Source organism: Poecilia reticulata, linkage group LG23 (genome assembly GCF_000633615.1).
Source record: "Poecilia reticulata strain Guanapo linkage group LG23, Guppy_female_1.0+MT, whole genome shotgun sequence".
Classification (NCBI taxonomy): Eukaryota; Metazoa; Chordata; class Actinopteri; order Cyprinodontiformes; family Poeciliidae; genus Poecilia; species Poecilia reticulata.
The window spans coordinates 910,257-924,464 of record NC_024353.1 but is presented as its reverse complement, the minus strand read 5'-3'; the positions used below and the strand labels follow the sequence as shown (position 1 = coordinate 924,464).

Sequence of the window (14,208 nt, the reverse complement as noted above, 5' to 3'; positions counted from 1 at the left end):
AATCGTGTTAGCCACGCTAGCTTTTACTAAACTGTAATCGTGTTAGCCACGCTAGCACCGAGTACCGTGTATAAGTCCTAGGCACATTCGAACCCTCAAAACCATGAATGTCCGACTTACCCAGCCTTGTAAGAACAATAACCATCAGTGATCTTGTCCACAGCTATATTTATGCTGAGGGTGTGAGGATCTGCTGATTTCCTCATCGACCGGTAGCATTTAGCTGCAACTAGCACAATGTTGGAGGCATCGCGTGGCTCAAACACCTTGATGTCGTCCAAAAAAGATGACATGAACTTGTTGGTTCCCCTGTCCATTGTCGTGGCTGATATTTTGTGAAAATCCGGCAGAAATGCTAAACTAATCGACTCAGAAATACTCTGCAGAGTCAGTCGAAATGAAAAATGTCATGTTTACACATAGAAGCTAAGCACTGCGAGGCTCTGCTTGTGAGACATAAAGTCACCTGGGACTTTTGAGGGGCGTTTCTGGGCGGAGCTTGGTAAGGTCCATGAAATTGACCTCCTGCTTTATGAACTTGCCCACATTCAGGCGGTGCTGGGTTGATTTCTCTTGCTGGTGGTGACTGTTTGGTTCTGGTACCATTATGACATAAAGTTGAAATTAGCATCTGAAATCACTGAATTTTTGCGTATTACCTTCTGCCTGTCGTTCACGTTTTCTGCCTGTCGTTGGGTTCCCGCCGTATTCCCATCGTCTCCAGGACCCAATTATCCTGCTATTCATATCTACACACTGAAATAGATTACAATCTCCTCAGCCTAATTACTCTTTCTATAACTGTTATGCAACTGTGGGCAGAATTTATTAATAGCCCCTGGTGTTTCACTGACTTTTTCATTGTGCTCCTTTGGATGTCCCACAGTTCTTTGTTTTAAAATCGACGCAACAAGCAGCCAGATCAAACTTTCTGTCTTTTTTTTTTTTTCACTCGTTGGCAGCTGGAACCCTGTGATTAACCGCGGTCATTTCTCCCCGTTGGGTAGCACCGCTCGCCAGCTTCTGGAAACCTTCACCAGTGACTCATGCTTGAATCCACCCAGAGGGAGATGTAGGCAAAAAAAGAGGAATCAGATGGCGAGCAAGAGGAACAATCAATCATAAAGGAAGGAAAAAAAGACTTCAGGGGATGGAAAGAATGTAAAAGAGGAAGAGAGATGTGTAAGACTGGAAAACAAAGCTGCTAACGTGTCGAGGGCATTGAGGTTTATCTTGATGCTGAAAAAGGAAGGGAATTTTCCCCGGTGTGCTTTTTGTTTTTAAATCACACTTTGTGTCATAAAAGAAACTTGGAGTTGGAGAAGCAGGACTCGACTCCTATTTCTCTCTGGAAGAAGCCCACCGAAAGGGGCTCAGATTCTCCCAAAATAACCCCAACCAGAAACAGAAAGCAGCTGCTGCAGCGGTTTGGGTCGGCTGCAGCCTTTAGGTGGGCGTATCAAAGCTGCAGCGTAACGAGACTCCGCAGAAAGGGCCCGATAAGGTCAGATCTGTGAAGAAACTTCCAGGCTTTGCAGAAGGACACACCCTTTAATGGCACCACTGGTGTTTAGTTATCACAACACATGGCTCACGTCTCTTCTGTCAATCTGATTCAGATGCAAATTTGATGGGATTAGTCCAAATTTCACTGCTGAAACGCCGACAAAGCAGCTGTGAACATATTTTTGTTTCTGCCAAGAATCTTTCATCCATTAAATGTACAGAGCTGGCCGTATTTAACGCATTTATTCACAATTTTGCAGGAAATACTCAATTAAAGCAGCTCTTTTGGTATGCAGAGTGTGTGTGGCCCCGTTAGCGGCTCCCAGGCAGTCAGAGACGGGGCCAGCTGACCAGTCAACCGTGTTCAGCCAGGCAGCGCCGCGGACGCCTATGTGTGGTCTCTTGGGGATTCACAGTGCCGCATGTTTGGCCTCTGAGGGCGTAGAGCACACACACACACACACACACCAACACTGGAGCGCTGACATATGATCAGAATATAATGTGTCCTCAGGTGATAATCACTCCGCTTTACTTCACATCTGTTGCCGTGACGAAAGAGATGCAGTAGTTTGCGAAAGCAGTTCCAGATTTTGTCGCCACAAACCTCAATGTGTTTCATTTTGATTTTATGTGAGAGAAGACGCAGCAGGGCGTGATTGTGAGGTTCGCTTTGCAAAATAAAATTTGAAAAGTGTGGTGTGCACGTGTATTCAGCCTGACTAGCAAGGAGAGAATGCTAACATGCTAACTTCCTGTTGAAATTAACCAATTAACTCCATGCTAAATTAAAATTAGCATGACGACTTCCTTTGATTTATGTCTTTTAAAGGGAAGTTATGTTTACCGAGTCGACATAATGCTTTCAGTTGTGTTGTGTATTTATTTTGTATTGTTTAAAATATCTCCCAGTTTCTGTGATCTTTAAAAGGACAAACTTGATCTTTTATTAATATATGATTTGAAAATGGTGTCTGATAACTACAATATTATAATTTATCACAATAATTACTTGGAGAATTTATTGTCCAGCAACATTTGTTGTCGTGAAAGACCTAGTGGCGGCGTAATGTTGTGTGGAAGTGATTCTTTATTTGGAACATAGAATTCGGTGACAAAATAAATGGATTTAAATCCTTTAAAATCCTGCAGAACACTTGAGTTATGATTAAATCAGGATGACCGGATTCTTAAAAAGTTTTGAATTGTTAAGAAAAGGAAGTTTCCCAGAATATGTTATTCACAGGTCTTAAATTTGGTCTTGACAGGACTCTTTAACTTTGTATATTCAGTGTAAAAAAAAATTTCTTGTGGGACTTTTCTGTCAGGCAAAAGTTTTGGTCACACTCAGACGGTTGAGGCTACCCTTGGGTATGTTAGCAGCTAGCTAGATAGCTTTTTTGCATTAACTGTGCAAATTTATCACCAGTTGGTCTTAAATGTATTTCTTAAATTTGAGTTAAATTTGCAGCAGCTCTGAAAATACATAGAAGTTTGTGGTTTAATGATATGAAATACTTTGCAAAACACTTTCTCCTTTTCTTTCTGCATGAAGCTACTTCCTGTTTAAACAAAACTAACTTGGTTAAAGGGCATCGTGACTTTTATTTTTGCACCTACATTGAAAGTGGAACTAAAATAAGTATCTTTTACGCAGGCGCTCAGTTTTTTTGTGTGTTTTTTTCTGACTGGATCAGGAGGTGACAGAAATGGTAGAAGTCGGCATGCGGTTCCACTTCCCCATATTCTGTTTCTAGAGTAAAGAGAAGCTGTGACTTTTCCCTGGAGCTTCAGTGTAACACGAGGACGCTGCTGCAGCTGAGCAGGCCTAACGTAGCCGATGGTAAAGCTCATTAGCGCGAGTCGAACAGGAAATGTTTTGGATGGGGGGGGGGGCTTGCTTCGTAAAGACGGGGGCAGCAGGTGGTCAACATGGCTCCCACTCCGTCCTGAAAGCAGCCAAAGCAGTTGCCATGACACTCTGAGTGATCTGCACGGCCTCCTCTGCGGCGCCTCATCGGTCAACTTAACTGTCTGATTAGTCAACAAGCTCACAAGGCCTCGCCGCCTCTCCACTGACACCGCGTTTCCCTTTTTTTCCCTCACATGTCAACAACAATCTATCCGTCTAACCCCGAGCCTTCATGCCCAGACAGCATGACGAGCCACCGCCGATAAAATTCCTACCACGCAGTGAGTCGGCGTGTTCAATAAAAGTTCCAGCAACGGGGAAACGAGAGCGAGCATGACGGCAACGAGTCGTCTTGGCGAGTCTTTTTAGGTCGAGTCGTGGAAACGAGGCGACGCTGCGAGTTGAACACCTCCCTTCTGATTGTTTTCACTCTAACGAGAGTTTCTTCTGTTTTCCAGGTGCTGGAGAATCAGGGAAAAGCACAATTGTCAAGCAGATGAAGTGAGTGTCATTTTACTACAACATGTAATAGTTTTATTTAAAAATACCTTCAGTAAAGTCACTTAAAAAAAAAAAAAAAAAAGGCTGGACAGAGATTAGTATGCATCAGGAAGGTTGTGGGTTCGAATCCCAGAGTTCTCTCTGGGTACTCCGCCTCCTCCCAGGTTGATTGGCCTCTCTAAAGGACCCTTAGGAGTTAGTTTGTGTGGAACAAAAGAAGAGAAATGTTCTAAAACAAAAGGAAAAAAAATAGGAATTAAAACAATTAATCAGAAGAATCACGATTAATCGATTATTGTAATAACTGTCAGCTAATCTTGTTATTGTCTAATTGTTAACTGGAGTTTACAGGCTCAAAAATAAAATATTTGCTGAAAGAAAAAGACACTAAAGTTATAATTGCACCAAAACTGTATAAAAAAAAAATATGTACATATTGCATTTAAGAATAAAAAAGTCTTAATTTCTCTGTAATTATGTACAACCCAGAACATTTAGGGTGACGGTTTTAGCTTCACCGGGTTCAGATTCTGTAATAAAACATTTTTAAAAAGTTGAGCAAAAATTGCTGAGTTTTTCACCTGCTGTTCAAAATATTAAAAAATATATTTAACTGCAGATGCATCCTTAGTGCTCATTAATGGAATATTACTACATTAAAATAAAAAGTCAATAGAATTTTTATTATTTAAAAAAATACATTAAAATATTAGTTCATCTTTAATGCATTTCTAACATTTTATAAATTATAAAGCTGCAGTAATTGCCAGTTAATGTGGCAATTAATCGATTAATCATTGGAATAATTAGCAACTACAATAATTGTTAAATGCAGCCCTAAAAATATGTTTATTGCCATTAATGTTTTTGCTAAGCATAATGTTCTTGTTTGTTTGTTGTTGTTTTTTGCAGCCAAAATAAACATTAGTTTACACCACAGGACATCATCTAGTCTCTGTTTCTGGACTGAGTTGAAACTGGCAGCTAAAATCAATCAATGAATGAATGAATCCTGTCCACTAGCACCAAATGAATCGGATTTTACGTTTTTAGAAACATCCTCAGTAAATATCATCAGAAACTTTTATTCTGCTCTGCTCTTTTTGGACTTGTGGCGTATTAACCAAAGCAGCCGTGAGTTAAATGTTTTCAATGGCAGCTCCATGCTGAGAAAACCTTCTCTCTCTCTCTCTTTTTTTTTTTTTTTTTCATCTTTCAAAGCGGCGAGCTGAAGGACTCGCATGCAGCACTAGATAGATTGTGTCTTTTTGAGAAAGAAAAGCGAACAAACAGGTGGAGATAACATTCGCTGCAGGGCTGCCAGCTCGCACACGCTCAGCAGGAGCCGCATGCTGCCGACGCTTTTCACAGGAGAAAACAACACGGATCACAGAGTTCTGCTGTCCGGGGTGTTGTTTGGGTTAGTTACTTATTTACAGACAAACGATGGAGGTCCTGTCCGTTTCCAGGATCACTGGGAAATCTCTAAAAGTCTGGAATCTGATGAACGGATTATCTGGATTACTAGGAAAAGGAAGTTAAACTGGAAAAACTGGTATTCCAGGAATTGATTGTGTAGTTTTGCTCATCAATCATCAGTTATTTGTCTGCCTTTGTTTATGAAGTTTCTTCATAAGACGATTAACTTTTTATTTGTATCATCCGTCCATTCGATTTCCCAACATGTCCATTCATTCTTCTGTCTGTTCATCGTCTATCTGCCCTAATTGACCAATTTATTGATTATATATGATTGTAAATTGTCATTATGACACCACAGCTCCTTCATCTAACAGAAAATCAAATGCAGATTTTAACACATAAAATCTACTATTATCTTTTTACAGGCTGAACATGAGTTTTTACTATAATAGTATCTCAATAAGACAACAATTCCCAGAATTCACATCTTCTGAAGTTCAAGAAAGCGAAATTATAATTACCAACATACTTTCTAGAAGAAAACCACCATTTGAGGCTCTAATCTTCCATTGTTTACATTCTTTTGAAGCTTTTATCTAAATAAGATGGAGCTGAAGCATCTGTGGGGAAAGAAAAAACCCCTAAAAGATGATAAAAGAAAGGAAGAGAAAAATGTGAGTTTTTCTTTGTCCTCCTGTTTTGCAGAATCATCCATGAAGCGGGTTACTCAGAAGAGGAGTGCAAGCAGTACAAGGCTGTGGTTTACAGCAACACCATCCAGTCCATCATCGCCATCATCAGAGCCATGGGACGCCTCAAGATCGACTTTGGCGAAGCCGCAAGAGCCGTGAGTGACGGGAGGGAACCGGATCCGAGCAGAAAACCTGAATTTATGAAGCACTTTTACAGCCTCCTTTACGTCCTCCCTCGTTTTCTCTCTTAAAAAAAAAAGAAACAAACCTGCATGTCTGTTCCAGAAACGAGCATTTCAGCTTCACATGTTCAGTTCTGCTTCTGATGGCGGATGAATGTGTTTTCGTGTTGCCAGGACGACGCCCGGCAGCTGTTCGTCCTGGCCGGGTCGGCGGAGGAAGGCTTCATGACGGCCGAGCTCGCCGGCGTCATCAAGCGGCTCTGGGTGGACCGGGGAGTCCAGGCCTGCTTCAGCCGCTCGCGCGAATATCAGCTCAACGACTCGGCGGCATAGTGAGTCACACACACACACACACACACGCAAACGGGCGGCTTGATAATCGGCTGGTTCACCAGATGGGTGAGTCACTCGCAGTGAGAACGCCGCGATCCGCTGGGTTTATGTGAAATTGCTGGCGTTTCGGTGCAAACAAACAGAAAAGGTGCTGCTGCAGCCGAGCAGACGCTGAAACGGAGCCGCAGCATCTGTCTGGACTTTTACTCTGTCAATATTTACCTTCCTGCATCGAGCTAAAAGAAACGCTGCTTAATCTTTGACCTGACACTTCAGTACAACACGCTTTTTAGAAAACACACAGCAGTTCACTTCCCTCTGAAGCTAAAGCCTGAGTTTGTGATACTGCGCAATCTGAAATAAATGATATTATCACAAAGCAGCTAATTTTTTATTTTTTAGAGCAGCTTTGTCTTGTTGCTCTGGAGCAAACACAAGCTGTTCTGCTGCAGGTCACTGCTGGACCATTAGTTCCTCCTGCGCTCTGGTGTTGGAAGACAAAAGAATGCTTACAGATTTTTTTATAACCTTGATGTAATGAGTTTGAGTCATAAAATATTTGTTATGTAATAAATATTCAGCAAACAAAAACTAAAAGTTTCAGCAGTTTGAGGGATTTAAAAAATGGAAGAAAACCTGCTATCAGAATATAAAGACACATCACTGTTTGGATTTTTAGTCATTTTGTTATTATCCTTCCACTTAACTTTACGTTGCTTTATCAGATAAAATCTCAAACATAATATGTTTATTTTAATGTGACAACATGTAGGGAACATCCGCCATGGTTGGAATCGGTGTGTTTTTAGTCGCTGTGAGCTCCCAGGTGGGTCCTGAGGGGCTGCAGCAGGTTCTGGCAGAATGTGGGCCAGCCCCCCAGACAGATGGCCAGTCCATTACCGGCCTCACACATCGGGAGCTTCCTGTCCAGCTACACATTGTCCTACAGTGGGAGGGACTGGAGCAGCCTCTGGGAACCTACTGACCACTGGGAAAACAATTCACACACACACACACACACACACCGAGCTGCAAAGAGATGAGATTAACAACTGGACTCCTGTTTGTTGAGGCAAAGCTTTTGTTCAAGTTTGACAAAAGGAATTGTTGCGCTGAACGTCTTCTGGGCTTTTATTTCACCAAAGATAGAATCGTCCGCTTGTTTTAAAACTTAACTGCAAAATGTTCTGCTGGCGTTCAGCCCAGTTCCACCGACTCCCTGCAGCTCAGAGAACAGACTCTGAAATAATGTTTTTGGTTTCTAAATCACTGAACGGCTTAGCAGCACAACACGTTAAAGATCTGCCGCTGTTGTGTCAACATGGAGAAGCAGCATTCAGCTTCTATGCACCACAAATCTGGAACAAACGTCCAAAAAACTGCAAAACAGGCGAAACACTGAGTTCCTCTAAATAAAGAGTAAAAACCCACCTGTTTTTGAAACATTCTAAGTGAAACATTAAATAATCTGGTCTGTAGCGATGGCAATGCTTCAATTGTGTGCTCTGTGAATTTGTATTTTTGTGTTTTTATGATTTATAGTACTTTGAACTGTACAAATAAATTTTTATTTATTGAAATGTGGTTTTATTTGCTTTAAATTGATCACAATTGGTGCCAGAGGTGGGTAGAAACTAGTTCCATTTACTTATTGCCATTAACGTGAGTAACTTTTTGGAAAGAATTTACTTTTAGGAGTATTTTTACTATTTTATTATGAAGCATCACTACTCTTATGACTTTGTTTAACCAAGAATTCACCAGACACACACCTTCAGTTTTTGTTAGTTTAATAAGTTTTAGATTTCATGAAATTGATATTATTTTGTAATTATTTATGTAAATTATCATCTTTTTGGTCTCTAAAATACTAAAATTTCCACTTTACTTTACAGTCTGGATGCAATTTTTAAATATTAAAGGATGTTTTGTCGCCTTCTTACCAAACACTTTTTTACTTTTTACTTAACTAGAAACATTTCACTTCTCCTACTTTGGTATAATTTCAGCCACTCTGCCCACCTCTGGTTGGTGCAGAAGAAGAAACGCTCGCCTCATTTCCTGCCCTCTTTCGCTCTCTGTTTACATTCCTCTTCCCTGTGTCCCGCTCTCAGCTACTTGAACGATCTGGACAGGATATCCCAGCCCACTTACATCCCGACCCAGCAGGACGTCCTGAGGACCCGAGTCAAAACCACGGGCATCGTAGAGACGCACTTCACCTTCAAAGACCTTCACTTCAAGTGAGAACGTTGGCAGGGTTTTCGACTCAAACGCTTAATTAGCTTTTTTTTTTTCTTCCTGTCACTGACTCATCCCCGCCATAGAAACTCCCTTTGAACGCGTACAGCTGTAGGTTTATGACGGTCTGAGGGTGTTGCGCACATCAGCGGTGACTCAGTCGGGGCCTTTTGTTGACGCCGTAGACAGGAAGTGAAGGGGGGCGGAGGGGCAGCAGGCGCGATGATGTCACGATAGCAGGGATTGTTGGCGATTTCAGCATCACTGCTGATTAGATCAGAAATTGAACAATGGAAGCGCTTAAAGCAGTAAAAGCTTTATTTATTTCATCTTTCTGGCTTTATTTAGAAGCAAATGTGGCTGTTTAAAATCTGTTTTATAAGCTGTAATTAAGGTTTTTGGTGCTTTTATTGACATTTACCTGCAAAATCGTGAACCTGATTTGAGATAAGCAGCATTTGGTATAGGAGTTCACAAGAACGATAAATAAAAACAAAAACCAATAAAGAAAACTTTGAGCCGACACACAATTTATCCATCTAAATACAGCAAAGTGTCTCTTCAAGAGCAGATTTAAAGATATTAATCAAGTTTATCTTCCTGTTAACCTTACAAAATGAATGACTAAATATCCAAAATATCATTTGTTAAATCTCATTTCCAGCTGAGGTCTGTTTATTGCTGCTCTCTGTTTGCATTGTTCATTTAAATCTATTACTAATAAAACATAAATACAGAATAAATACAATCTGAGGCTGTTAGAAAGCCTTTGAGTTAAATGACAATGATAAAATAGCACAAGAGAGTAAAGTACTGAAATATTTCTTACATTTCAGTACAACACGGTAAAGTTTAAAGTCTCATTTCTGTGTTTGGATCAGTATGGGAGGAAAAAATCATACAGTGTGACATTTTCCAACCTTTAATTTCAGTAAATAAAACTGAAATGTAAAACAAACTCACATAAAAACAAAGTATGTGCCGCCACTGCTGCAATGTTTACTTCTGAGTTGAGGAGCAAAGGTCAGATTACATCAAACCCAAAGCAGAAACAAACTCACTCAGTGTGTTTTTCAGACCGTCCTTCAGTTTCTGCAGAGTTCTGGGTGTTTGGACTCTTCCTCACAAAAAAGCTCAACCTATTAAAATTGCATGTTGGTAACTCTTATTTAAAGACCCAATAATCAGCGGATTATTGGATAATCCTTCTGGGTTATTAAAAAAACATAACTACTACATTTACAAAGTAAAATAAAACCAACTGTTGCTAATATTAACTACTAATATTGAAGACTTACAGCATGTAGTCTATCATTATAGATTTCACAGAAAAAAAAAAGTCAAAATGTTCTGCTTTTTCTGGGAGGAAAAAGTTGCGTTTCTCCAATTAATGAAGATTTAATTGAGGAAATAAAGACAAAAAGGTCACATCTTCAGCTCTTGTATTAGCTGTTAGCTTGTGTAGCCTTCCTGTTATCTGATAAAGCGTGCCTCTCTGTTTAATAAAGCGTATGTTTTGCTTCATGTTTAGGCACCTCACTCTTCATTATTCACTATTAACTTCTTTTCTGACCTCTGCTATCGTTAGCATGACGTTTTAGCTCTCAGGTCCGATAAATATGGGATTTATGAGTTTTTGACCAGTAAAGCTGAAAATTGGTTAATAATTTGTAGGGTTTTTTTTTTTTTTCATAAAATAGTGAAATCACATAAATGTTGTGTAGTTTGCATTCGTTGTGGTAACGCTGCTGTCTGCTCACCAGAATGTTTGACGTCGGCGGTCAGCGATCTGAGAGGAAGAAGTGGATCCATTGCTTCGAGGGCGTGACGGCCATCATCTTCTGTGTGGCGCTGAGCGACTACGACCTGGTGCTGGCCGAGGACGAGGAGATGGTTGGTGAAACGGAGGACGGATCGTTCTTTATGGATCGCTGAACACAGCTCCTAACTTTCTTCTTCTTTTTTTCCCCTCCAGAACCGAATGCATGAGAGTATGAAGCTGTTTGACAGCATCTGCAACAACAAGTGGTTTACAGACACGTCCATTATCCTCTTCCTCAACAAGAAGGATCTGTTTGAGGAGAAAATCAAGAAGAGTCCCCTCACGATCTGCTACCCTGAATATGCAGGTAGGACACGGGCTGAATCCAAATGCATGCCACACTTTTCAGATTCCTATTTCTGGAAGTTTATAAATTATAAAACTTGTAAATCACCAAAAATCCCAATAAAATAAATGTATATTTATTTTAATAGTGGTGTGAATACTTCTGCAAGGCTCTGTGTGCTAGGGGTGGCCGATAAGAAAGTTTTATCACAATATTTTACAGTGCTATTGTGATAACAATAAACAATAAATATTTATTACTTCTTTTTAGGTAACTGGCTGTGAATGAATAGCACAGTAATTATAGCTCCATAAACACTAATTGAGCTAATCACATTCACTAACAAAGTGTGATTTGTATCATCACTCTGCTCACAGTAAATGCATTTAATCAGATTTTTTAAAGTTATTGATATTTGTTGACATTCTCATTGAACAAAGTGTGAGGAAAGAAAACTTTTGGAAGGGTTTAAACATTTTTAATTAGATTATCATGTCAAGATTGACAAGAAATTTATCATGATAAATGATAAAACGATGCGATAAATGCCCACCTGTATCGCACATCCTTAAAAAGCCTTAAAGCATCTTAAATGTATGTATTTAAATTTAAGGTCTTAAATTGTCTTAAATCTGTTTTAAAAAATAAGTTGGCCTTAAATATGTTAATATTTACAGGTCTTACATTTTGTTGAATGACTATTTAATTTGTTACTTTCCCAAAATAATGGCCTAAGTCAATTTTTTGCCAAAAGTGTTTTTTTTTTTTTTTGTGTTTGCCTAAATCTTTTAGGAAAGTGACAATGTTCTAGTAGTTAAAAAAATTTTCATGGGACTTTACGGTCTTGCAAAAACTTGCAGTTACCGCTAACCTGCTGCTAATATAACCTTACTAGCTATCTAGCTAACTACCAAAGTTAAAGCTAGCTAACTTTTTGGCGTCTATCGTAGAAGTTCAAATCCAGTTGGCTGGACGATGTTCGTCTTAGCCACTAGCTCACTTCTTTTGACAGAATTTGCAATTTCTTATACATTTCTGTAGTGACAAAGGTCTTAAATAGTCTTAAAAAGTCTTAAATTTGAGTTGTTGAGACCTTCAGAAACCCTGATGCGTTTTGGGCTGCCTCTTTCTGTGCGATGTGCTCCTTCGCCATCCTCATCCTCCCGTCTGGCGTTCCTCAGGCTCCAACACGTACGAGGAAGCGGCCGCCTACATCCAGTGTCAGTTCGAGGACCTGAACAAGAGGAAGGACACTAAGGAGATTTACACCCACTTCACCTGCGCCACAGACACCAAGAACGTGCAGTTCGTCTTCGACGCCGTCACCGACGTCATCATCAAGAACAACCTGAAAGACTGCGGTCTCTTCTGAGCGACGGGGACGACCTGCTTTTGGTAGGAATTTACCCATTTTTTTCTTTTATATTTCTCAAGGCTTTAATTTAGATTTTTTTGTTATTTTTCTCCCTCCATGTGGTGCGTAGAGAAGCGTTGGTTCCAGGGTCGAGCTCTGCCTCTCCATCCATCATTCTTTCATGTCTGCTCTCTCCTCAGGCGGTGGAGCCAGCTCATTGTGCATCTTTTGTAGAGAGGATGAGAAGAGGATCAGTGATGGACCAGTGCTGTACTATACGCCACTTTTAACAGCTTTATTTATGTTTCTGTCTCGGAACATTCTCAACTAGCGTTATTACATCTGTGTAGGCTGTTTGTATCAATGTAAAAGCATCACTTGTTCTTTTTTTTTTTTATGTTTTAATCTTTGTTTTTCATTTCCAAGGAGTAGGAGATTACTGCGTTTCTGCCGCCATTTCTGGAAACGGAATCCTTACTTGTTGGTTGGAAAAGCTCCTTTTTTTTCCTTTCTTTCTTTCTTTTCTTTTCTTTTCCCAAAACCACAAAACAAGGATGGAGGAAAGCGGAACAATTCCGAGTCCAGTTCGTTGGTACCTGTGCCTTCGCATGCCTTTTACTGCGGTCGTAGTCTCGATGCTTGTTCTGTTGCCTGCTGAAGTTGTTCTATCCATAAAGACGTAAACTGTTTTCATACATTAGTGTCTCTACTATCTTCTTTGTGCACATCACTGAGCTGTCAGGAGGAGGAAAGTCTGTAGGTTCAAGGCGATCAACATGTAGCCTCTTTAGCCCCGCCCCTTTTGCATTCCACCTGTCATGACATTCGAAGGCCTTTCCGGCCAATCAGAGCTCAACACTGAGATGTATATTGTTACATTTAGCCCACAAATCTGGGGCTCTGGTTTTTAAACTGTACAAAAAAAACTCTATCAGATGCTCCCAATCATTCAGAAAGCGGTTAGTCAAGGCACTGAGCGTTTAATATACTCAAGTATTTTAAGTACAGAGACCAGGTTTGTTGCATTTTATTGTATATTTTAACATATTTGGAGGAGATTTTCGATCGTTGTAAAGTTGAGGGTGAAGCGATGTAAGCCATTTTGGATTTTTGAGTATGTGGTTAGAGAGGAAAGCATTCCCTGTATTTTAAGAGAAGTGTGACAGTCGGGTTGTTTCTCTGCGGTCCAGAGGACAGACCACACACACACACACACACACAAGTCCGGGTCTTTTCATGTAAAGAAACTGCCACAACTGTCGGTGTATGTGTATGTTCTCCATGTAAAGAGAATCTTTGTAGACTCATCTCCCTTATTTTGCTAATAAAAACCATTTACAAACCGTTAATTGTTGTTTTTGTGTCTGTTGTGGCGTTTAAGAGCCGCGTTAAACAGTGTGATTATATTTTAAACAGTTTGGTTTATCCAAAACTGCTGCGCTGAATCATCTTTAATGCACTTTTAGAGAACAAATGAGATTCTCTAAATTTCTCAATAAATTTTGCATCACTAAAATAACTTTACGTCATTTAAAGTTGGGTTATGTAACTTTTATTTTTTTAAAAATAGTTTTTTTTACAATCGTTAAAAGGTAGACAAAAATCATTTGTATAAATAATTGTAATCCCTTGTCCTGGGAATTCTGAAATGCTCAGAAATTGATTTTATTTCCAAAATTCTGAATTTAATTTACAGAATGTTATACACCTTATAAAAACGTTTTAAATAAATTTTCTATTTATTTAGACTTCCTGTTGTCACATAATTTCAACAGAACCTCTGGACCATTTGAATAGAAAAATTAGTTTCAGAATTGAATCACTAGACACTGAAACATTCTCCATGTACTGATATTACAAAAAAATATGATGAGTGAAAAAAAACAACCTCCAGTACTAACTACAGAAATAAAAATATTATTTTGAGATGAATCCCAGAAATTTTCTGGGAAAAAAA

The 14,208-nt window shown here is 39.6% G+C and overlaps 2 protein-coding genes across 2 annotated transcripts in view; one reads left to right on the top strand and one right to left on the bottom strand.

Moving 5' to 3' along the window:
- The window catches only part of cd36 (CD36 molecule (CD36 blood group)), a 21,396-nt gene extending 20,790 nt beyond the window's left edge, over positions 1–606 (bottom strand). Inside the window, exon 1 of the mRNA XM_017302689.1 lies at positions 467–606. Within this exon, the coding sequence (XP_017158178.1) occupies positions 467–606 (140 nt within the window). The remainder of the gene's footprint in view (positions 1–466) is intronic.
- A 3,149-nt stretch (positions 607–3,755) lies between these two features.
- gnai1 (guanine nucleotide binding protein (G protein), alpha inhibiting activity polypeptide 1) lies at positions 3,756–13,600 on the top strand (the record flags this gene model as incomplete). The annotated part of the gene is made up of 8 exons (XM_008400763.1): positions 3,756–3,919; positions 6,047–6,188; positions 6,390–6,547; positions 8,663–8,791; positions 10,553–10,682; positions 10,765–10,918; positions 12,079–12,292; positions 12,452–13,600. Coding segments are annotated over 7 exons (1,068 nt in total), but the record flags the coding sequence as incomplete, so codon positions are not given.
- Between the last annotated feature and the right edge of the window lie 608 nt (positions 13,601–14,208).